The sequence below is a fragment of the Pelobates fuscus genome, chromosome 3 (assembly GCF_036172605.1).
Source record: "Pelobates fuscus isolate aPelFus1 chromosome 3, aPelFus1.pri, whole genome shotgun sequence".
Classification (NCBI taxonomy): Eukaryota; Metazoa; Chordata; class Amphibia; order Anura; family Pelobatidae; genus Pelobates; species Pelobates fuscus.
The window spans coordinates 65,850,279-65,874,056 of NC_086319.1; the positions used below are offsets into that span (position 1 = coordinate 65,850,279).

The 23,778-nt window shown below is 36.1% G+C and overlaps 1 protein-coding gene across 9 annotated transcripts in view; it reads left to right on the forward strand.

Moving 5' to 3' along the window:
• The window catches only part of PPFIA2 (PTPRF interacting protein alpha 2), a 369,600-nt gene that overhangs the window by 191,000 nt on the left and 154,822 nt on the right, over positions 1-23,778 (forward strand). For all 9 annotated transcript variants that reach the window (XM_063447134.1, XM_063447135.1, XM_063447137.1 and 6 more), the window contains one exon: positions 3,181-3,282. In XM_063447134.1, coding sequence (XP_063303204.1) covers positions 3,181-3,282 — 102 coding nt within the window. The remainder of the gene's footprint in view (positions 1-3,180; positions 3,283-23,778) is intronic.

The following is a 23,778-nucleotide window of genomic DNA, read 5'->3' on the forward strand; positions in this document are numbered from 1 at the left end:
TGCAAGTTTTATTCTAAAATTTCTGGTAAAAAGAAAATTAGTTTCTTTTCTTCATTGTAATGTTCAGCTTTTGTTTGATCAACGTTTAGGAATTATAAACACATCTTTTTGTAACTTGGTCTAGTCAGATTGCTAAGAATAGCATAATTAGATTTTTATGAAAATTAAATATTCGTGCTTGTTTTGAAAATTGAAACAGTATATAAACACCTTAATCACTACATTACAAATGTAGCACCCAACAAGATGAAATGTTTATAAACCATGTCATTAAATTCAAGGTGTTAAAATATTCTCAATTGTACAACAATAGTTATATATTTGGGAGATAGAAGTGTACAGTATAGCTGATATATAAAAAAAAAGTGGATTATTCAGGCACATAGAACAAATCATGCCTGCATGGGTTAGATAACAATACGAACGGGGTATTCACAAAAGTGAGAATCCAAAGTGAATTTCAAATTTAAGGTCATAATAATAGAACCTAGAATAGTCAGCTATGATTCCAGTTCAGCTACTTTGGTCTTAAATTTGAAGTTCACGTTTTATTCACTCTGAATTCTCAATTAAGTTAATAACCCTGGAAAGTCTAAGGTCGATCTAGCAATCTCCATAGACCAGCTTAACAATGCAGGAGAATATGCCTGTTTTCCCACAACCATCTCTAGTAACATCTGTGGGAATTGACAAAAAATAATGTTGATAACTTTGTCAGGCATGACTATAAGGCTAAGTAATCTCTACATTGTCTTATGATATTTTGTATTATTACATGGGGATTCCAGTGAGATTCTAAGGCAAAAGTGATATAAACGTGACAGGTCCACTTTAAGTAGCCGCTTTAAGCACCATCACAATTATGCTTTATTTTTTTATAATTTTGCATGGTTTTAGCACATTAAAAAATAAAGGTCATTTTGACCCAATAGATTTCCTTAGAATCAAAATATACACATCATCTATATTTTAATATTTTAGTCATTACACATTTGCAAATTTTCATTTTTTTTTTTAAATCTTCTGTAATTTTGATAACCCTGACATAATATAAAACTAAAAGCGCACTTTTAATATGACCTGAAAAAAGTGTTACTCCAACCAAAAAAGTTTTTTAATAAAAACAGTTTTTTTTTTTAGCCTTTTAGAAAATTTGGCTTGGCCAAAAAGTTTTTCCCAAAAATCGCAAGTTTTTGAAGACAATCAAATTCCAGCCATATGTTGGTTCGGCTCTACAGAATTTTGGTACCGATAACCTGAAATCATATTGAAAAGCAACAATGAAAATACAAGTGAAAAGTTTGTCTTAACAACTTGGAACATTTACAATTGATCAGTACTTAATCACTAATCAGATTAAATCATTCCTACATAAAGAGTGGTCCATTTATAAATCCATTAAGTAATTAGTGAATTAGTGATAATTAGTTCAAGTGGATATAAAGACAGCATACCAATCCAATAATGTAAAAACCTTATAAACATATCTTTTCAATGCAATGATTTGAATCCATGGGACTTATTCCCTAAAAATTGAAATGTGGAGAATTGACAAGAGAATTGATAGAATATTTGAGCTGGAAAAAGCTGTTTGAGAGATTTTCAGTTTAGAGCAGTGGTTCCGCACCCAGTTCTCAAGTACCCCCTACCAGTTCAAGATTTAGGGATTACCCAGTTGTGTCTAAAGTGTTTTTAGAAGAGGAAAGAAAAACACCTCAGACACAACAGGGTAATTCCCAAATCCTGGGCTGGTTGGGAGTACTGGAGGACTGGGTTGGGAACCCCTGATTTAAAGAAGAAACTGCCCTACGATGTGTTGATTCATCCAGAGCAGATTTTATTTTGAACTAAATTAACGCAGCATCTCCTGTAGCACTTAGTTGCACATCGGTTGGCTCCTCCACCACTTGGCATTTCCATGATATATTTGTCATATTGCCCCATGGGCTGTAACGCTGAGAGGTGGTTGATAATGTGGTTGATATCGGTTGTCATTTTACAGGCGTATGTGGTCCTGGTAGTAAGAAAATAGGGAAATATTTGAAAAAGGAAATTAGATAGAGAAGGAGATGCAAAGAGGATGGGAAATGGAAGGCTTTATTGGTTAGTTGAGGCATGTAAGAGCAGTGTCAGAGGTATGCATATGTGGCTGTCCAGACCCTCACACATTGAGCAAGAAGAGTTGTCTTAAAGGTCACACAGTTTTTTGTTTTCCTGATTTATTTTATTTAAAAATCACTGAGTGTCTCTGCCTTACTTTCATTATTAGGCTATGCTTCACCATACCTTACATGATTTCATTTGTATTGCTATTTTCTCAGGTGTCTTGTTTATTTATTTATTTATAAAATATTTTACCAGGAAGGATACATTGAGATTTCTCTTGTTTTCAAGTATGTCCTGGGTTAATGTGTTAATAAATAATTTTGAGTGCTTTGGCAATTTAAGGAATGTCTTCAGTATCTTTCACTCTTTCACTTTTTATCTAATCTCTCCAGAACTCTAACATGCACAGTATATTTCTCACTATATCACCAGGGCTGTCAACTGTCCTGCATTTGGTAGGATAGGCCCGATTTCAGGGTCTTGCCAGGTGTCCCGCTTTTGGAGATACTGGGAAAAAGTCAGAAGGCAGCACAGTTATTCAATGAGCTTGTGTTGTGCAGCGGGCACTTGGACCACTTAAACCTTTTTCTGTATGGTCCTGCAGGTTGGGAGCCTGTCTTACCACCTAGGCAGTGCTGCCCATCATGGTTGTTGCCATTGATAAAAATAGAATCATGGATGATGCCCCCTTGAAGACTAGCCCACCGCTCCCAATTTCATACCTCCAAATGTTGGGAGGTATTCATTACTCTATAAATCTCATCTCCTAATTTACAACCCACCTTTAAAAGAAAAAATGGTCTTTGTATGTATGTATGTAGTAAAATCCATTAAAAAAGTTATTTTCTTGTACGTTTACCAAACTTTTCTATCTTGCTTGACCTTATTATTATTATTATATGAATAACTTGTTATCTGACCTTGTAATTATTTGTTGCATACACAGTTTTATATTGGGCAGTTTAAGTTGATAATTTTCTTTATTGATCATGAATTATCTGTTTCCCTTGAACTCCGAGCACTCATTGCCTATTGAATAATGTACTAGTAAGAGTTTCTTATTGTATTTTTCAGGAATTCGCTGCACTAACCAAGGAACTGAGTGCGTGTAGGGAACAGCTTCTAGAAAAGGAAGAAGAGATCTCAGAACTAAAAGCAGAAAGGAACAATACCCGTGTAAGTATATTATTTTCATTGAACTTGTACAGTATTTTATACATTGTCACATATCTGCTGGTTTTATGGTCTGATTTAAGTATAACCTGAGCATCATGCCTGAGTTGTACATACCTCAGTTTGCCCCCCATGCTTCCAGAAGGTCATGGGGTAATTGTGTCAAAACATAATTAGTTAATGACTAATCTATAAATGTTTGCGTGTTCCTATGATGGAACTACAATGAAGACTCTCTTATATCTGTATTATCGAAGGAGGTCTCTCATGCATTACACAATACATATTAATCTGCTAAAAGTGAACTGTTGGCAAAAAATTATATTTTAATTAACTTCACACGCCATGTCAATTTCTGGCTCTAGAACCAAGCTAGTGTCACATAAGTTTTTTTGTGCACTTATCGTCATTGCGTTCCCTTTCTGATCTGTCATGAGGGCATTCACTAGAATGTCTCCTCTCCGAGAACAAAGCATGTAGATCTCCAAATAAACAGTGTATCCAGAGCCAGTTCCAAAATCCGCATTAATATTTTAAAATATCATGTGATACACACTGAGCATAGAGAGGTTGAATGCCTTTGTTGCTATAGCAGCTGAAAAAGCGGTTTGCTTTTATAAGTGTAAATCTATTAAAGAAGAAATGGTCTGATATGTAAAATCGTCTCTGTTTCACAGGCTACGGTACTCCTTTTTGTGAGACTTTAATTCTGCTTTCTGATACAAAGGCGTGCATTTAGTATTTATTACATTTTGTAACCTTCTTTGTCTAAGCTGTTTCACATGGTATAAGTCGTGAGAGATATTCTAGAATGTGTTTACTTCCCTTGCAACAGCTAATATCAATTACCCCTATAATCAGCTATTGTTTGTGCTAACTGCAAATCATGTATCTACGTGGGTAGAGCTGATTTTGACTGGTGGTGGTTCCCCTTTGTGCTATTTTTATTGTTGCTACAAAATTAAGCGTTCAGATGAGTCTGCATACTATTTCCTGACGTTTGTACTTTATGTAACGTGTTTTTTTAAAGGTTGGTTTAAAAAAAAAGTGTGTTTAACATATTGTCCATTGTTAAGGGCATCTGCAGACGTGTAGTACTGTATGTAGTCTAAAATACAATGCCTGTGCATACATGTCAAGCTGGGAACTCTGGCATAGTTGTGGAAGCATGGTTTCTCGTGTTTCTACGCCAAAGAAGAACTCCATCCTAGTCCAACTTGAGATATGCAGGTGATGCATAACAGTATACAATATCCAATATATATATATATATATATATATATATATATATATATATATATATATATATATATATATATATATATATATATATATATACACAAAGTTACATATATGTATGTATGTATGTATGTATGTATATATATATATATATATATATATATATAACCAAGGAAGTTATGGTGGGGAAAATGTGTGATTGAAAAACCCTTCCACCTGTATAGTCAATACAATGTTAAACAAAGATCTGCACACCAGTCAAACCATAAGAATTCATATTCGCACAGAGATCACTAATTTGTAGTGATGTTACTACTGCAAAGGATTCTGGGTGGGCATATGCAGATTAGTTCAACAAGATTTGAACTAAAACTAAACAGTTTTGCCTCATTCCATCTTACATGGATTCCTTGGAGTTTGTGTTGGATGTATACAATAGTTTTGAAACACAACTTAGAAAAAGATGCAAAGCCAGTCATGGACAGCAGTTTCATTGTTAATGTAACTCATCAGCATGATGTTGGTTGCCTGCTTGGTATTGAGGCTTGGCAGTACTTGCAAAGCAATAACCAAGTTATGGTGGAAGGGGTTTTCAATCACAATTTTCCCCCACCATAACTTTCTTGGTTATTGCTTCGCAAGTATTGCCAAGCCTCAATAGCAAGCCAGTAACCAACCTCATGCTGATGAGTTGCATTAACAACAAAACAGCTGTCCATGAGTGGTTCACTGGATTTGCATATTTTCCTTTGTTGTGTTGTGTTTCAAAGCTGTTGTATACAGCAAACACAAACTCCAAGGAAACAATATCTAAAATGGAATAAATATTTGCCTCATTCCTCATTGCCTCATTATATATATATATATATATATATATATATATATATATATATATATATATATATATATATATATATATATATATATATATATATATATCTATCTTTATTTTTGTTAAATAAACCATGACACAGTGTTATATGACACTCAGGGGAGTATTGTGATATAGCAATCCCCAGAGCGAATGTAGTTCTCCAATCCCCCAAACATGAGCCAAGACTTCATGAAGGGGTAAACTAATCTCAATTTAATGGGAGCCACACTTGGCCTTATGACAATCCCCATGCAAGGGGTACGCCCACATGGACCTTGTTGGGGACTCAAACACAAAGACACATACCAATAAGAACAGTGATTAAATGCCTGACACTCCCATAACAAACATACATTCCCTCCTCCCTGCTTGGGAGATAATTGGATCAGTAACTGTACTAATTCTAATCCAATTATCTCCAAGCACAGAAAAAACATACTTTTTAAAAACACCCCAAAAGTACCCTAAAAATACATAAACAGGCCCTGGCAAACAGGCCCCTCCAAAAGCCAGTGGCGAAGTTCAGTTGAAATGCTGATATGCTGCATTTGGTTTTCACCAAGCGTGATGCTGTGAATTATGGCTAAACATCGCCACCCGGCATTTTTTCATTTATTACATGGACAGCCTGTGTGCAAGGATTTTGCATTGAATTACATATTACTGAAGAGGTTGGGAACTTTACTCTTACCTATGCACCGGCACTTTTTTGTCATTATAAGACGAATTTAAATTTATTTTTCTACTGTGATAATATTAGTCACTATAAGGATCTAACTTCATACAGGATGGATGAATTTTTGATTCAAGCAGGAGCGTCACTTTTTTCACTTGGTCACTTTTTTCGTTTGTGCCAATAATCTTTACATACACTTTATCTTTTACCTGGCATTTCTTTCCCTGGGACTCCAAGCAATCCTTGGTGGGGATTATTCCACCTATGCTATCATCAAGGAGCAGTCAGTCTGCTCCACACTTGTGAGTACCATTTTATTCTTTTATTTTATATATTTATTATTTTATACAGAGAACACTATTGGTTGTGTATTTTTATTTCTTTGAGTGTCATTTTTCCTCTGATGAAAAGAACAAGCTGCAGTATATCCTACAAGCGGGGATCTATACCGCTGTACGCGTTCCACACTAGAGCTAGCTATAGCTCTACCAAATGTGAGTGCTATACTTTTCTTACTTAATTTGTCACACTTTAGTGAATATATTACACTATTTTGGAAATTTGTTTTATCTTTTCATATTATTGGATTTACCTGTGGAAGGACGACGAGGACATCGTTCCCTATCCAGTATTATATAGACTATTCTACCTAAAGAAGATTTATCCAGCTAAGACTTTACTTATTTTATTTGGACTTTCTCTTATTTGGACTATTTATTTACTCTTCTAGTGGCGCAGCTTTTATTTATTTTTTATTATTTTTATTGTGTTTAAAGGGTTTTGAGGGATTCCCTTTTAAAGTTGCTGCCTTGTTCTGTTTTTAAGCGCTAACCCTTTTCCTCTATTTTTATACTATGGGAACAGTCAAGTCTGGAATTGCCTCATAATCTGACATCTCCAAAAAAGCGCACAGATCTGGATTTACATGGTCTATTTCTGTCCGACTATTATAAAGTCAAAAGAATACCGAGAGGTTTCAGAATATTGAACATCCCTACCATAGGCAGGTCCAAAGCCATGGTATGTAGAGACTGGACCGGGGTATTAAATCGGGCATATTTGGACCTTATGCTCATTATTATAAAAGACGTTAAAACTGATTTGGCAGAGACAGATCAGAAAATCCTTGATCTAGAAACACAACATGCCGTTCTCTTAGCATCTCCAAAAGGCCTTAAGTTACAACAAAGACTTAAGGAAGAAATTCTGAAATACAAGAATGAACTAGTTAGGTTCAAGAAACAGAAGTATGAAAGAGTACATCAAGACTACATGGACCATAGGGTCTACAGATGGTTCTCCGGGGACAACTCACAGAGACCAAGGAGACCAAGAAAAATAATTATACGTCCTAAAGTCTCAACAATAGATGTGACCACTGGAGAATCAGCCTCAGATAACGACACATCAGTTATCTCCAAGCACAGAAAAAACATACTTTTTAAAAACACCCCAAAAGTACCCTAAAAATACATAAACAGGCCCTGGCAAACATGCCCCTCCAAAAGCCAGTGGCGAAGTTCAGTTGAAATGCTGATATGCTGCATTTGGTTTTCACCAAGCGTGATGCTGTGAATTATGGCTAAACATCTCCACTTGGTCTTGTCTGTATAAAGGATATTGTACCAGACAATGTGGTTTGTGATTTGTGCATTAAGGGTGTTCTTAGTAGGGATGTGCATTAGCAAAAAACACTTCAGAACTTCTGAACTTCGGTTCGGCACTTCCGAAATTCGAGACTATCAAACATATTTCTCCATTTTAGTTTTATATATGTTAAATAAATCATGACACGTCATGACACGGTGTAATATGTCATGTGTTGTTGTTCTGAGGCTGTATTTACCTTATTTAACCCCTTAACACCATTAGGGCGTACTATGCCGCCCCTCATTTAGTGAGCCTAAACGCCACAGTACGCCCTAACGATCGTGCGCTCCCCGGTCCGGGGGGACTACATAACGAGCCACGCAGTCCCCCTGCTTCCTTTCTGGCCATCGAAGGGCCTTGTGATTGCGACGGATGTCGCAAATCACATGGCTGCAAAGCAGTCTATGAGACTGCCTGCAGGGGGACTGTCTGAGTGCTCAGGCTGTCCTCCTAGTTTCTGAAAATTTAAAAAAAAGTTAATATCAAACATTCAAATAATATATTATCCATAAGATAAATAAATACAATAAAAAAGGCTGCGCACATAAAAATAAAATCCAATTGGTTAAACAAAAAAGGAGAGAATAAGTCCAACTATTTTGTCCTTACAAGTGTCCTTGGTTGTTGAGGTCTTCTACTTTTGTAGTGGTTTCACTTAATATGAAAGATAAAAAGGGAAAAGGAACAACCAATGGTGTAGTACGTAAAATGCAGATATAGACGTAAAAAAATAATAGTATAAAACTCACATTTACCAGAGCTAATGTCCAGCTCTGGAGTGAAGCGCGTACAGCGGTTTAATCCCCGCTTATGGGATATAAAGCAGGTTCCTCTCCGTGAGTGGTTTTCAATTCTCGGGATAAAAAGAAACAGCCAATAGTGCTCACTGTATGGCAATATAAATAAGAATAATAAAAGAATGTACTTACAAAATAAGAGCAGACACACTGCTCTTTGATGACAGCTTGGGTGGATTGATCCCCACCTAAGGATTTCTTTGGGTACAGGAAACTTCCAGGAATTTTCAAGGTTTCTTATAAAACCAATAAAAAATTATAAAATAACAATAAAAGGCCAGGGTAAAAAAGAGAAGTTATGTGTCTATAAAAAAGATAATTGGCACAAACAAATGACCAAAAAATACTTTAATATATAAAACACAATATTTTAAATATCCATAACGCGTTTCGTCACAAAAGGACTTTTTCAAATGGAATAACATGTTTAACCTGCCACATAGATATTATATAGGAACATAATTACTTGAATTTTGGCGCCAAAACTTGGTCCATCCAATCAGAAATAAAAGCACGTTTAAAACTTAAAATACATTAATAACTTAATGGAAGCTTTGTTTATAATATAGCAACATGATTCTAATATATATGAATCAAAAACGAGGGTGGGAAAGTATAAATATAAACGTTTCAAAAAAGTCACATGACCGGCGGCACTTCCGCATTTCGGAAGTATAGCCGCAATGCTCAATGGGAAATGTAGTTAAATTTGGCCGCGAGCAACGGCCGTTTCTAAAATCATTTAAACTTAGACATATGTTTTCACATGTTCATCTGATGTTAATTCAGGGATAGATTGAAAAAAACGAAAATGCCAAATAGTAGTTTTAGACAGTTAAAAATGGTCACGTGATTTTCGGCAATGGAGGCCGAAATGCTATATGGGAAATGTAGTTAGGATAAGAAACTAAGAGGCAAATACCCAAAGGGAACTGATAAATTAAAAGGAATAATATGGGAAGAGAACATAAATACATTTATGATAAAAGGAACAAGTACACCTTATGTTAAAAAGGGGACAATACTAATAAAATGAGCAGGGTGAGTAAAGGATTGTAACGGATCACCTGGCACCCCGACTTGGTACCTCCGTTAATGGATGCTCCTAGTGCTTCCTGAGGACTCCAAGCACTCTGGCAGACACCACAATCACCGAATCCGAGAAACCTTTTAAATTCTCCCAAGCGTATGAATGCTGTAGACCATTGAATAGGAACCATACGAATAGGCTTGTACTCCTAGCAGTCAACTGGAACAGCATACAATAAATCCTTCCCCCAATAATGAGACGACACATCACTTTGAGGGTAAAACAGGAACTCTGGACTGGCTCATCCAGCCTGGCTTTTATTTCCAACTCACACATACAGGCCACACCCAGGGGGAGGCATAAAAGAACCAATGACATAGATGTTACCTCCCACACATCCCCTCCCCTTAGTGTGACACATAATCCCATTATGCATACAGTGTAAAATATACTTTTACACAACTTTCATAACTTTAAAACCATACATCACATTCACATAAAAATACATATCCACAATCAATCCATTCAGGGGAACAACATATTAAAAAATGGCATGAATCCGACCAGGGGTTCAAAAGTTACTAAAAGTATCTTTTGTTCCTTTCTGGCTGGCAGAAAAACATCCCCACAATGCACCCTGGTTTCCTCCCTTCTGCCCTGGAGTTAATTGGAGAAGTAATCCAATTACCTAGGACTAAAGGCAGACTCCATTAACCACATGGTTGCAAAACGACATAAAACACTTTAAAATACATAAAGTCACATTTACACATAACACACAGACATTTCACCTATCCCCAGATAGCTGGGATCTGCACGCACAAAACTACCGAATAGCGCGCAGATCCTACTCACACAGTACAATTGCCATGGAGCTAAAGTCTTTCCCATAGTCTTTCATTATATGAATAGGCTCCATGGTATGGCTATCTGGGGTATCACATTCCCATAAAGTCTGGTCCATAGTCCAAAGGCAAGAGGCGGGCAATCAGCCCCCTCCAAGGACATGTGGCGAGGTCGGTTTCGCCACAAGGATTATAGTAAAAAATTAGGTTTTAAAAGGTAGCAGTAAAACCATGATATATGTAAATAAAATAAATGGCAGTACAACCTTGCTTTAAAGGTACAGGCATCAAGTTACATAAATATTTATAAAAAATTATGTAGATCAAAATCTGCATTGAGGCCATGGGGTATAAGAGTCTGAAGTTTATACACCCATTCCATCTCTGTTTTTCCAAGTAACTTTTTTATATCACCTCCACGCCAGGAGGTAGAGCATTTTTTTATACCGATACATTTTAGTAGGCGTGGGTCTTTATTGTGCATAATAAAATGTTTGGATACTGTATGGTTTAGGTATCCATTTTTAATATTTCTGCAATGTTCGCTCAGTCTTATCTTTAGGCACCTTGTGGTCATCCCCACATATTGGAGGCCACATGGGCACTCGAGCAGATAGATAACATTTTTCGTATTGCAGCATATAAAATCATAAATATCATACACTCTTTTGGTTTGATTAGACATGAATTTTGTAACTTTAGATGATATAACATGATCCACAGTTTTACACACAATACATAATTTACATCTATAAAAACCTTTAGTCTGAGGGAAAAAGGATAGATTTTTTGGAGGAGATTTTTTAGTAAAATTTGTAGTTAAAATAGATTTAAAATTGGGTGCTCCTCTAAAAACAATATTTGGGTGAGCGGGTATAATGGGATTGAGTACCTCATCGTGTTTCAGTATGTGCCAGTGTTTTCTTATTATTTTTTTTAACATCGTTGCTTTTATTATTAAAATTAAAAATAACTGGGAGTGATATATTTTCATTATTTTCTTTATTTTTGTATATCAAAAGTTCATTTCGTTCCTTTTGTTTCACTGTATTGATTGTGGTATTTAGATCTGATTCTGAATATTTTTTTTCCATAAATTTGTTTTTTAAAACCTCTGCTTGTTCATTAAAATCTATGAGTTCTGAACAGTTTCTGCGGAGACGTAAAAACTGACTCCTAGGAGCACTCTCTAACCAAGGCTTGTAGTGGCAACTGGATCTGTCTATCGCTGTGTTTACACATACTTTTTTAAAGAAAGTTTTTGTTTGGAGTTGTCCCTTATTAATGAAAATATTAAGATCTAAAAAATTGATGGATTGTTTACTAAATTCATGTGTAAGGATAATGCCTCTATTGTTGGTGTTTAAATGATTGATAAAATCAATAAGATGTTTTTCTGGTCCATCCCAGATAAAAAAAAGGTCGTCTATATATCTAAAATAAGAGACTAGGTTTGCCCGCCAGGTATGGTTGCCCCAGATGGCTACATTTTCCCAGTCTGCCATGAACAGATTGGCATAACTGGGGGCAAACCTAGTCCCCATGGCGGTACCTCTTCTTTGTAGATAAAAAGAGTCTAAAAACCAAAAATAATTATTTTTTAAAATAATATTGATACCTTCTATTATAAAATCGATTTGAATACCAGGAATCCTAGCTTCTTGAGTTAAAATTTCCTTTATAGCTTGGCAACCAATATCATGGGGGATAATGGTGTAAAGTGATTGAACATCACAGGTAACTAGTATAAAATTATTATTCCAGGTAAAATCATTTAAAAATTTTAAAAGTGACATGGAGTCTTTTAAATATGATTTCATAAGTTTTACCGAAGGTTGGAGTAAGGTGTCAATATATTGTGAGAGGTTGCTTAAAAGTGAACCTATCCCAGAGACGATATGTCTTCCTGGGGGATGTTCTTCGTTTTTGTGAATTTTAGGAAGAAAATAAATAACAGGGGTAATAGGAAATTTATTATTTAAAAAGTTAAATTCATGTTTATTTAACATTTTTAAATCTAGACCCTTGTTTAAAAATTTAAGTAAAATGGTTTGGATATTCTTAATGGGATCAGTTAAAAGTTGTTTGTATACATTTTCGTCTTTTAATTGCCTATGAGCTTCATTTATGTACATTTCACTTGATTGAATAACTACTCCACCCCCTTTGTCGGCTGATTTAATAACAATATCTCGATCTTTTTGAAGTTCTCTGATTGCTTGTCTCTCAGTGTTTGTGAGATTATTTGGGTCATATTTTTTGTATTTAATTTTTTCTAAATCTTTAAGAACAAGTTTTTCAAATAAAATCAAGGGGGCTGATTTAAAATGAGATGGATAAAACTTAGATTTTTCTCTAAGGTGCGTATTTATAAAAGGACTATTTGCTGTCTCAGAAGAGGAGGGTAACGTAGGTAGGGCATGTTCTTCATCATTTTTACTTATAAAAAATCTTTTCAATGTAGCCTTTCTAGTAAATTTATTTACATCAAGAAAAGCTTGAAATGAGTTAAAAGAAGAAGTGGGGGGCAAATTTAAGACCCTTACTTAAAACAGACAGTTGTGCAGCTGATAAAACTTTTTGAGAGAGATTAAAAATGCCGTTACAGGAAGACGTGAACAAAAGAGAAAGATTGGAAAGACAATAACACCTTCCACTAATTCCTGTAACGGCATTTTTAATCTCTCTCAAAAAGTTTTAGCAGCTGCACAACTGTCTGTTTTAAGTAAGGGTCTTAAATTTGCCCCCACTTCTTCTTTTAACTCATTTCAAGCTTTTCTTGATGTAAATAAATTTACTAGAAAGGCTACATTGAAAAGATTTTTTATAAGTAAAAATGATGAAGAACATGCCCTACCTACGTTACCCTCCTCTTCTGAGACAGCAAATAGTTCTTTTATAAATACGCACCTTAGAGAAAAATCTAAGTTTTATCCATCTCATTTTAAATCAGCCCCCTTGATTTTATTTGAAAAACTTGTTCTTAAAGATTTAGAAAAAATTAAATACAAAAAATATGACCCAAATAATCTCACAAACACTGAGAGACAAGCAATCAGAGAACTTCAAAAAGATTGAGATATTGTTATTAAATCAGCCGACAAAGGGGGTGGAGTAGTTATTCAATCAAGTGAAATGTACATAAATGAAGCTCATAGGCAATTAAAAGACGAAAATGTATACAAACAACTTTTAACTGATCCCATTAAGAATATCCAAACCATTTTACTTAAATTTTTAAACAAGGGTCTAGATTTAAAAAATTTAAATAAACATGAATTTAACTTTTTAAATAATAAATTTCCTATTACCCCTGTTATTTATTTTCTTCCTAAAATTCACAAAAACGAAGAACATCCCCCAGGAAGACCTATCGTCTCTGGGATAGGTTCACTTTTAAGCAACCTCTCACAATATATTGACACCTTACTCCAACCTTCGGTAAAACTTATGAAATCGTATTTAAAAGACTCCATGTCACTTTTAAAATTTTTAAATGATTTTACCTGGAATAATAATTTTATACTAGTTACCTGTGATGTTCAATCACTTTACACCATTATCCCCCATGATATTGGTTGCCAAGCTATAAAGGAAATTTTAACTCAAGAAGCTAGGATTCCTGGTATTCAAATCGATTTTATAATAGAAGGTATCAATATTATTTTAAAAAATAATTATTTCTGGTTTTTAGACTCTTTTTATCTACAAAGAAGAGGTACCGCCATGGGGACTAGGTTTGCCCCCAGTTATGCCAATCTGTTCATGGCAGACTGGGAAAATGTAGCCATCTGGGGCAACCATACCTGGCGGGCAAACCTAGTCTCTTATTTTAGATATATAGACGACCTTTTTTTTATCTGGGATGGACCAGAAAAACATCTTATTGATTTTATCAATCATTTAAACACCAACAATAGAGGCATTATCCTTACACATGAATTTAGTAAACAATCCATCAATTTTTTAGATCTTAATATTTTCATTAATAAGGGACAACTCCAAACAAAAACTTTCTTTAAAAAAGTATGTGTAAACACAGCGATAAACAGATCCAGTTGCCACTACAAGCCTTGGTTAGAGAGTGCTCCTAAGAGTCAGTTTTTACGTCTCCGCAGAAACTGTTCAGAACTCATAGATTTTAATGAACAAGCAGAGGTTTTAAAAAACAAATTTATGGAAAAAAAATATTCAGAATCAGATCTAAATACCACAATCAATACAGTGAAACAAAAGGAACGAAATGAACTTTTGATATACAAAAATAAAGAAAATAATGAAAATATATCACTACCAGTTATTTTTAATTTTAATAATAAAAGCAACGATGTTAAAAAAATAATAAGAAAACACTGGCACATACTAAAACACGATGAGGTACTCAATCCCATTATACCCGCTCACCCAAATATTGTTTTTAGAGGAGCACCCAATTTGAAATCTATTTTAACTACAAATTTTACTAAAAAATCTCCTCCAAAAAATCTATCCTTTTTCCCTCAGACTAAAGGTTTTTATAGATGTAAATTATGTATTGTGTGTAAAACTGTGGATCATGTTATATCATCTAAAGTTACAAAATTCATGTCTAATCAAACCAAAAGAGTGTATGATATTTATGATTTTATATGCTGCAATACGAAAAATGTTATCTATCTGCTCGAGTGCCCATGTGGCCTCCAATATGTGGGGATGACCACAAGGTGCCTAAAGATAAGACTGAGCGAACATTGCAGAAATATTAAAAATGGATACCTAAACCATACAGTATCCAAACATTTTATTATGCACAATAAAGACCCACGCCTACTAAAATGTATCGGTATAAAAAAATGCTCTACCTCCTGGCGTGGAGGTGATATAAAAAAGTTACTTGGAAAAACAGAGATGGAATGGGTGTATAAACTTCAGACTCTTATACCCCATGGCCTCAATGCAGATTTTGATCTACATAATTTTTTATAAATATTTATGTAACTTGATGCCTGTACCTTTAAAGCAAGGTTTTACTGCCATTTATTTTATTTACATATATCATGGTTTTACTGCTACCTTTTAAAACCTAATTTTTTACTATAATCCTTTACTCACCCTGCTCATTTTATTAGTATTGTCCCCTTTTTAACATAAGGTGTACTTGTTCCTTTTATCATAAATGTATTTGTGTTCTCTTCCCATATTATTCCTTTTATTTTATCAGTTCCCTTTGGGTATTTGCCTCTTAGTTTCTTATCCTAACTACATTTCCCATATAGCATTTCGGCCTCCATTGCCGAAAATCACGTGACCATTTTTAACTGTCTAAAACTACTATTTGGCATTTTCGTTTTTTTCAATCTATCCCTGAATTAACATCAGACGAACATGTGAAAACATATGTCTAAGTTTAAATGATTTTAGAAACGGCCGTTGCTCGCAGCCAAATTTAACTACATTTCCCATTGAGCATTGCGGCTATACTTCCGAAATGCGGAAGTGCCGCCGGTCATGTGACTTTTTTGAAACGTTTATATTTATACTTTCCCACCCTCGTTTTTGATTCATATATATTAGAATCATGTTGCTATATTATAAACAAAGCTTCCATTAAGTTATTAATGTATTTTAAGTTTTAAACGTGCTTTTATTTCTGATTGGATGGACCAAGTTTTGGCGCCAAAATTCAAGTAATTATGTTCCTATATAATATCTATGTGGCAGGTTAAACATGTTATTCCATTTGAAAAAGTCCTTTTGTGACGAAACGCGTTATGGATATTTAAAATATTGTGTTTTATATATTAAAGTATTTTTTGGTCATTTGTTTGTGCCAATTATCTTTTTTATAGACACATAACTTCTCTTTTTTACCCTGGCCTTTTATTGTTATTTTATAATTTTTTATTGGTTTTATAAGAAACCTTGAAAATTCCTGGAAGTTTCCTGTACCCAAAGAAATCCTTAGGTGGGGATCAATCCACCCAAGCTGTCATCAAAGAGCAGTGTGTCTGCTCTTATTTTGTAAGTACATTCTTTTATTATTCTTATTTATATTGCCATACAGTGAGCACTATTGGCTGTTTCTTTTTATCCCGAGAATTGAAAACCACTCACGGAGAGGAACCTGCTTTATATCCCATAAGCGGGGATTAAACCGCTGTACGCGCTTCACTCCAGAGCTGGACATTAGCTCTGGTAAATGTGAGTTTTATACTATTATTTTTTTACGTCTATATCTGAATTTTACGTACTACACCATTGGTTGTTCCTTTTCCCTTTTTATCTTTCATATTAAGTGAAACCACTACAAAAGTAGAAGACCTCAACAACCAAGGACACTTGTAAGGACAAAATAGTTGGACTTATTCTCTCCTTTTTTGTTTAACCAATTGGATTTTATTTTTATGTGCGCAGCCTTTTTTATTGTATTTATTTATCTTATCTTGTTTTAAAGGGTCTGAGGGATTCTCTTTTTTAAGGTTGCTGCCTAAAGTTATCTAGCACTGTCTTATTCTTTTTACTTAATATATTATACATGTATAATATATTATAAGTTATTTAAAACACATGATTAGCACATTGTACATATATAATTTAATTCTTACTGTATTTTGGTATTGATATTTATATTAATCCCAAAACACACTTAGAATGAAATTATATATGTATTATATATATAATATGCTAATCAGATGTTTTGATTAACTTACAATATATTATACATATATTAAAACATACATAAAATAAAAAAAGATGCAATGTCATAAGCATATTTTGATATTTTATATACAAAACACAGAATCCAGCACACTCGCTTATTCACTAAACAATGATTTCAAATCTCACAGATTGTAATAGTTTTATTTAAAAACATATCACATAGGCAAAAAATAATGGGGGTTTAGTTACATTATATGATCATACATTGCATAAGCCTGCCACAACGTCAATGTACCCATTTTTGGCTGGTCCTACTCTAGCAGCCTAATGCTTGCTCTTATGAGATTAATCCACTTACTTGGGAAATACTTCCTTACTGGGACTCTCTGCAAGTCAATGCTAAACACCTGTGCAAAAATCATGCTGTCTAATCAGCATCTTGATATGCCACACCTGTGAGGTGGATGGATTATCCCGGCAAAGGAGAAGTGCTCACTAACACAGATATAGACAGATTTGTGAACAATATTTGAGAGAAATAGGCCTTTTGTGTACATGAAAAAAAGACCTTGCACTCCTACTTACTGTCATACCTTAACTATGGTTCCACGGAGCCTAGCCACACCCCTTTATGACACGGTCTCCTTATTTAATCCGACCGCACCAGCTGATCGACGCTGGATTATTGAACTACGTTCCGTACTCACGAACCGGCTACAACATCGTGTGAAAGCCCTCTGTTACCGGACCGGACTGGAAGACTTCAGGTTCCCTTCACCTCTCCTCATCCACGACTAAAGCTGAACTCTCTTCACTCCTGATAACCGCCTCTGAGGAGATCTCGGGATCCAGTGTTCTATGTGCCGGAAGCTAAGTAAAACCTCTGTGATAAGCGTTGCATCTCAAAGCTGTTATTTCCTGTCTCCAAAGTCCTTCGATAAAACAAACCAGTTACAGCTAACTTCAACTCATACTCTATATCAGTTAGCTGCATCTGTCTTGCTTCAGTTTCCTATGGAACAGCTATTGCAACCTCTTATCACCTAATACTACTAAGAGACTCTTTCTGATTCAGTGTCTGCTAATTACTACCGTTTACTACTTAAAGCTACAGTGCCTGTAATTGTGGACTTCAGTTATCGTTTACTACTTAAAGCTACAGAGAAATGAAAAACCTCTAGGGACCAGAAGACTGGGAAGAAAAAAATTCCGAACCCAACTCCCGTGCCACAAGAGAGACGGTCACCTAGACTGGGTGATAGGGCATAACCCTGAAATTACGTGAAAGAGAAAAACAACCCAGACCGGGTGTCTTACGAGAAGACAGCCAGATGGGTAGAAGCCCAGTCCAATCTTAAGCTAAACGTAGCAAAAAAACAAAAAAACTTTATTAAAGTCTATTAAAAAGCCTGGGTCAGTATAGTAATAGACAGAGTCCTATAAGGAGAGAGATAGTCGCATGGATAAACGGCTTACAATAAGCTTATACAACTAAACAAGCCCCTTGCTAGTAGGTCGAGGCAGTATGCTGAACCATGCAACAGTCCGGGAAACAAAACAGCAGTAGGGAGAGGAGGGAGGAAAGAAAAATAAATAGTCTCCCACACAGATCTCCTTAATCCCTGTGCTAGCCCTTATTCTCCTAGGTAACACCTTCGTGGGTGTTCTATTCTTAGACTAAGTCTATACAACTAAAGCCCCAGTTAAATCACTAAACGAACATAAGTGCAAAAGTGCTGAAGTGCTCAGGTAAGTGAAAAACGACTGAACCCGACGCGCGTTTCGGCGTAACCGTACGCCGTCATCAGGGGTATCTGAAGGGAGGCTGTCCCCGCGGTTTATTTTATACCAGTATCTCAATTATGTCCACCTGGGTATCTACCAATCAGTGTGCTCGGAGCATTTGGCCGGTTTACGAGTGGGGCAAAGGGGGCGTGGCGTATCATGCCGTAAGTCCGGCCCCTCACGTGTTAGCCGACCAAAAGAAGACAAGTGCATTTAGACCGGGAGGATTAACCCTTTGAGTGCCTAGTTAGTTCCCACTGACAATGTAAACAAAGGACCTTTAATTCACTTGGATATAGATTGTATAATCAGGGTAGTTCATAGTATAATTCATACGTGCATATCTGTTGTAGCCGATTTTGTAACAATCTGGCAACATAAGAACAGATACTGTATTGTCACTAGAAATGTATCTATGAATTTCCTCCGAATTTATTTATCTATGCAAGTGAATGGTCTTAATTTTAGGGTCATGGCAGGGGGTATGATAGAGCACTCAGTAGGAAGGAACAAGGTAAACCACAGGCCATACAGGACATGGTGAGAGTATAAATTAGGGGTAGCCAAGAGGTGCAAAAAAATAGAAATAATAAAGAAATATGTACATATATACAGGCTTGTTATTAAGATAACATTGTTTATCAGAATACGGCAGTACTTTAAATGAATGGAGAGTAAGAGAAACCCTCATTCAGCCCCATAGGTGAACGTGTTTTTAAATGATAGATCCAGAATGCTTCTCTTTGTCTAAGTCTTAGATCCCAGTTCCCTTTCCTAGGGGGTTGTGGTATATGCTCAAGACCCATAAATCGAATACCCGCTGAGGAGTGGTTATGGTATTGGTGTAGGTGTCTCGAGACTAGCGTCTCCAGATGTCACCTGACAGAGTTAACGTGTTCGCGTATCCTAAGTCTAAAGTGGCGAAAGGTCTTGCCCACATATTTTAGACCACAGGAGCAAGTCAACAAATAAATTACTCCTGTTGTGTGACAATTAAAAAAGGAACGAGGTTTGAACATCTTTGAGTCACCAATGTCAGGGACTTTCTTGGATTGTCTACTGATGAATGGGCATGCACTGCAGTGACCGCATTGAAATGTACCCATAGGTAAGTATTTTTGAAAGTAGCCAGAGGGGGAGGTTGTCGAGAGATGACTAGGTGCTAAAATATCTCTCAAGTTCCTGCCTCTTCTTGCTGTAATCGAAGGGAAAGGTGGCAGGATTTCTTTAAGGTGCTTATCAGACTTGAGGATAGGCCAGAATTTTTTAAAGAGATTTGACATGGTATCCCATCCTGCATCAAACGTTCCGATGCAGCGTATTGTGTTTAGCTCAGTCTTTCGACTCACATCTGTGATCAGTGTTTCACGTTCAGTCTGGATAGCCCTAAGGTAAGCTCTTTTTAGAACCCTATTTGGGTAACCCTTGGTCTTAAACATATGTCGTAATTCATTCGCCTTTAATTTAAATTCTTCCATTGTTGAGCAATTCCGGCGAAGTCTCAAGTATTGACCTATGGGGATTCCAGACTTGAGCGGTGTAGGATGATGGCTGGACCAACATAAGAGGTTGTTGGAGGCCGTCTTTTTCCTATATAAGGTTGTATCAATTTTGCCCCCAGATACCTGTAGCGTTAGGTCCAAAAAACAAAGCTTTTGACCTCCCACTTCACTAGTGAAACGTAAATTGAACTCGTTATCATTAAGCAAAAGTACGAATTCATTGAATTTATCTGATGTGTCTAGCCATATCAGAAACACATCATCGATGTATCTTTTCCAGTAAAAAATCTGATCGATGTAAGGTTTCAAATTTGGGTCTAGCTTAATACATCTCTCCCACCAGCCGAGATGGAGATTGGCATATGAGGGCGCACAAGACGTCCCCATAGCTGTACCAGTGGTCTGGTGGAAGATTTTGCCATTAAACAAGAAGACATTACGGGTTAAAATGAATTCAAGTAGTTCAGTTACAAAGTTCACATAGTGCTCAGGTAGGTCAGTTTCAAGTTTCAACATTTCACGTGTATGTTTGATGCCAAGGTTATGGGGAATTGAACTATATAGGGCCTCCACGTCTAGGCTGCATAGAGTGGCGTTTGGTGGTAGGACGAGATTGGTTAGTAAGTTTAGCATTTGTTTCGTATCTCTAAGAAAAGATGGTAGTTTCTGCACTACTGAAGATAGGATTTTGTCAACATAAATGCTCGCATTCTGTGTCAAGTTGTCACAACCGGAGACAATAGGTCTACCGGTTGGGTCTGTTAGTGATTTGTGCACTTTAGGCAGACAGTAGAAGGTGGATAAAACTGGCTGTTTAGTGCACATAAACCCAAACTCGTCTAAATTGATGAGTTGTTGATTGACTGCTTTTGTAAGTAAGTTTTTTAACTCAATTTGGTATTGTAGCGTAGGGTCTTTAGCAAGTACACGATAGGTGCTTTCATCAGATAGTAATCTTTCTGCTATTTGAATATAGTGGTCTTTATTGAGTACCACCACATTCCCCCCTTTATCCGAGGGTTTAAAGATCAGATTCGTATAGCTCTGTAGTTTTTTTAGAGCTAATACTTCCTGTGAACTAAGATTACCACTGGGAGATAAATCAAAATCTTCCACATTTATGTTTTCAATTTCCCTAGTTACCATTTCAAGAAATACCTCAAGGTTTTTATAATCTTGAAAGTGAAACTTGGGTTTCAAGTTAGTATATGGAATGTCATGATGTATGGAGCCCTCCCCAGAATTAAGCAATTCAACGACTTAGACTTAGACAAAGAGAAGCATTCTGGATCTATCATTTAAAAACACGTTCACCTATGGGGCTGAATGAGGGTTTCTCTTACTCTCCATTCATTTAAAGTACTGCCGTATTCTGATAAACAATGTTATCTTAATAACAAGCCTGTATATATGTACATATTTCTTTATTATTTCTATTTTTTTGCACCTCTTGGCTACCCCTAATTTATACTCTCACCATGTCCTGTATGGCCTGTGGTTTACCTTGTTCCTTCCTACTGAGTGCTCTATCATACCCCCTGCCATGACCCTAAAATTAAGACCATTCACTTGCATAGATAAATAAATTCGGAGGAAATTCATAGATACATTTCTAGTGACAATACAGTATCTGTTCTTATGTTGCCAGATTGTTACAAAATCGGCTACAACAGATATGCACGTATGAATTATACTATGAACTACCCTGATTATACAATCTATATCCAAGTGAATTAAAGGTCCTTTGTTTACATTGTCAGTGGGAACTAACTAGGCACTCAAAGGGTTAATCCTCCCGGTCTAAATGCACTTGTCTTCTTTTGGTCGGCTAACACGTGAGGGGCCGGACTTACGGCATGATACGCCACGCCCCCTTTGCCCCACTCGTAAACCGGCCAAATGCTCCGAGCACACTGATTGGTAGATACCCAGGTGGACATAATTGAGATACTGGTATAAAATAAACCGCGGGGACAGCCTCCCTTCAGATACCCCTGATGACGGCGTACGGTTACGCCGAAACGCGCGTCGGGTTCAGTCGTTTTTCACTTACCTGAGCACTTCAGCACTTTTGCACTTATGTTCGTTTAGTGATTTAACTGGGGCTTTAGTTGTATAGACTTAGTCTAAGAATAGAACACCCACGAAGGTGTTACCTAGGAGAATAAGGGCTAGCACAGGGATTAAGGAGATCTGTGTGGGAGACTATTTATTTTTCTTTCCTCCCTCCTCTCCCTACTGCTGTTTTGTTTCCCGGACTGTTGCATGGTTCAGCATACTGCCTCGACCTACTAGCAAGGGTCTTGTTTAGTTGTATAAGCTTATTGTAAGCCGTTTATCCATGCGACTATCTCTCTCCTTATAGGACTCTGTCTATTACTATACTGACCCAGGCTTTTTAATAGACTTTAATAAAGTTTTTTTGTTTTTTTGCTACGTTTAGCTTAAGATTGGACTGGGCTTCTACCCATCTGGCTGTCTTCTCGTAAGACACCCGGTCTGGGTTGTTTTTCTCTTTTACTTAAAGCTACAGTGCCTGTAATTGTGGACTTCAGTTGTCGTTTACTACTTAAAGCTACAGTGCCTGTAATTGTGGACTTCAGTTATCGTTTACTACTTAAAGCTACAGTGCCTGTAATTGTGAACTTCAGTTATCGTTTACTAATTAAAGCTACAGTACCTGTAAATTGGACTTCAAGTCAATACCTTTTACTTTTTATAATAAATATTCAAACTATAAGAAATCTGCAGTTGTGTTCCTTCATAACAAATGTTTAGACGTGACACTTACATAGCTTCAACCCGGTGCTCGATTGCACTGAAATGTATACAATAAGAAAAAATCAGCACTCCCAGGATTCTTCACATGAACTCCTTTACTTGAACAGTGTCTAACAATCAACATTTCAGTTCCGACTAGGAACTTTCATCAGGACAAAACACTGTGTGTGTGTGTGTGTGTGTGTGTGTGTATGTATATATATATATATATATATTCAATGTGTATATTTATCTACTATACCACCATAATTTATTTTATTAATTCTAATTGAATTTAATTTACAAGCCCTATATTTAACCCTGTAACTTTCCATTACACCATAAACCTGTATATGTGGGGTACTGTATGTGGGGTACTGTTGTACTCGTGAGACTTTGCTGAACACAAATATGAGTGTTTGAAAACACTAAAACTTGTAAGGATGATGCTATCATCTGTGAAAGTACAGATTTTGTTTAAAAAAAATAAATATGAAAACTAACTTTGCCTAGCGTTTGTGACTAAGTGGCTACTAAAAAAAGACTGGACATACCCCATTCTGAATATTCTTGGTTGTCTAATTTTGTGAATTATATGCCATGATGGGGGTAATTCTTATTCCTGGGCTGTCATATGGTCTCAAAGGCAACATAGGCCACCTAACCAACCTGGCAAACTGAAATGAGAAAGCCCTATATTTG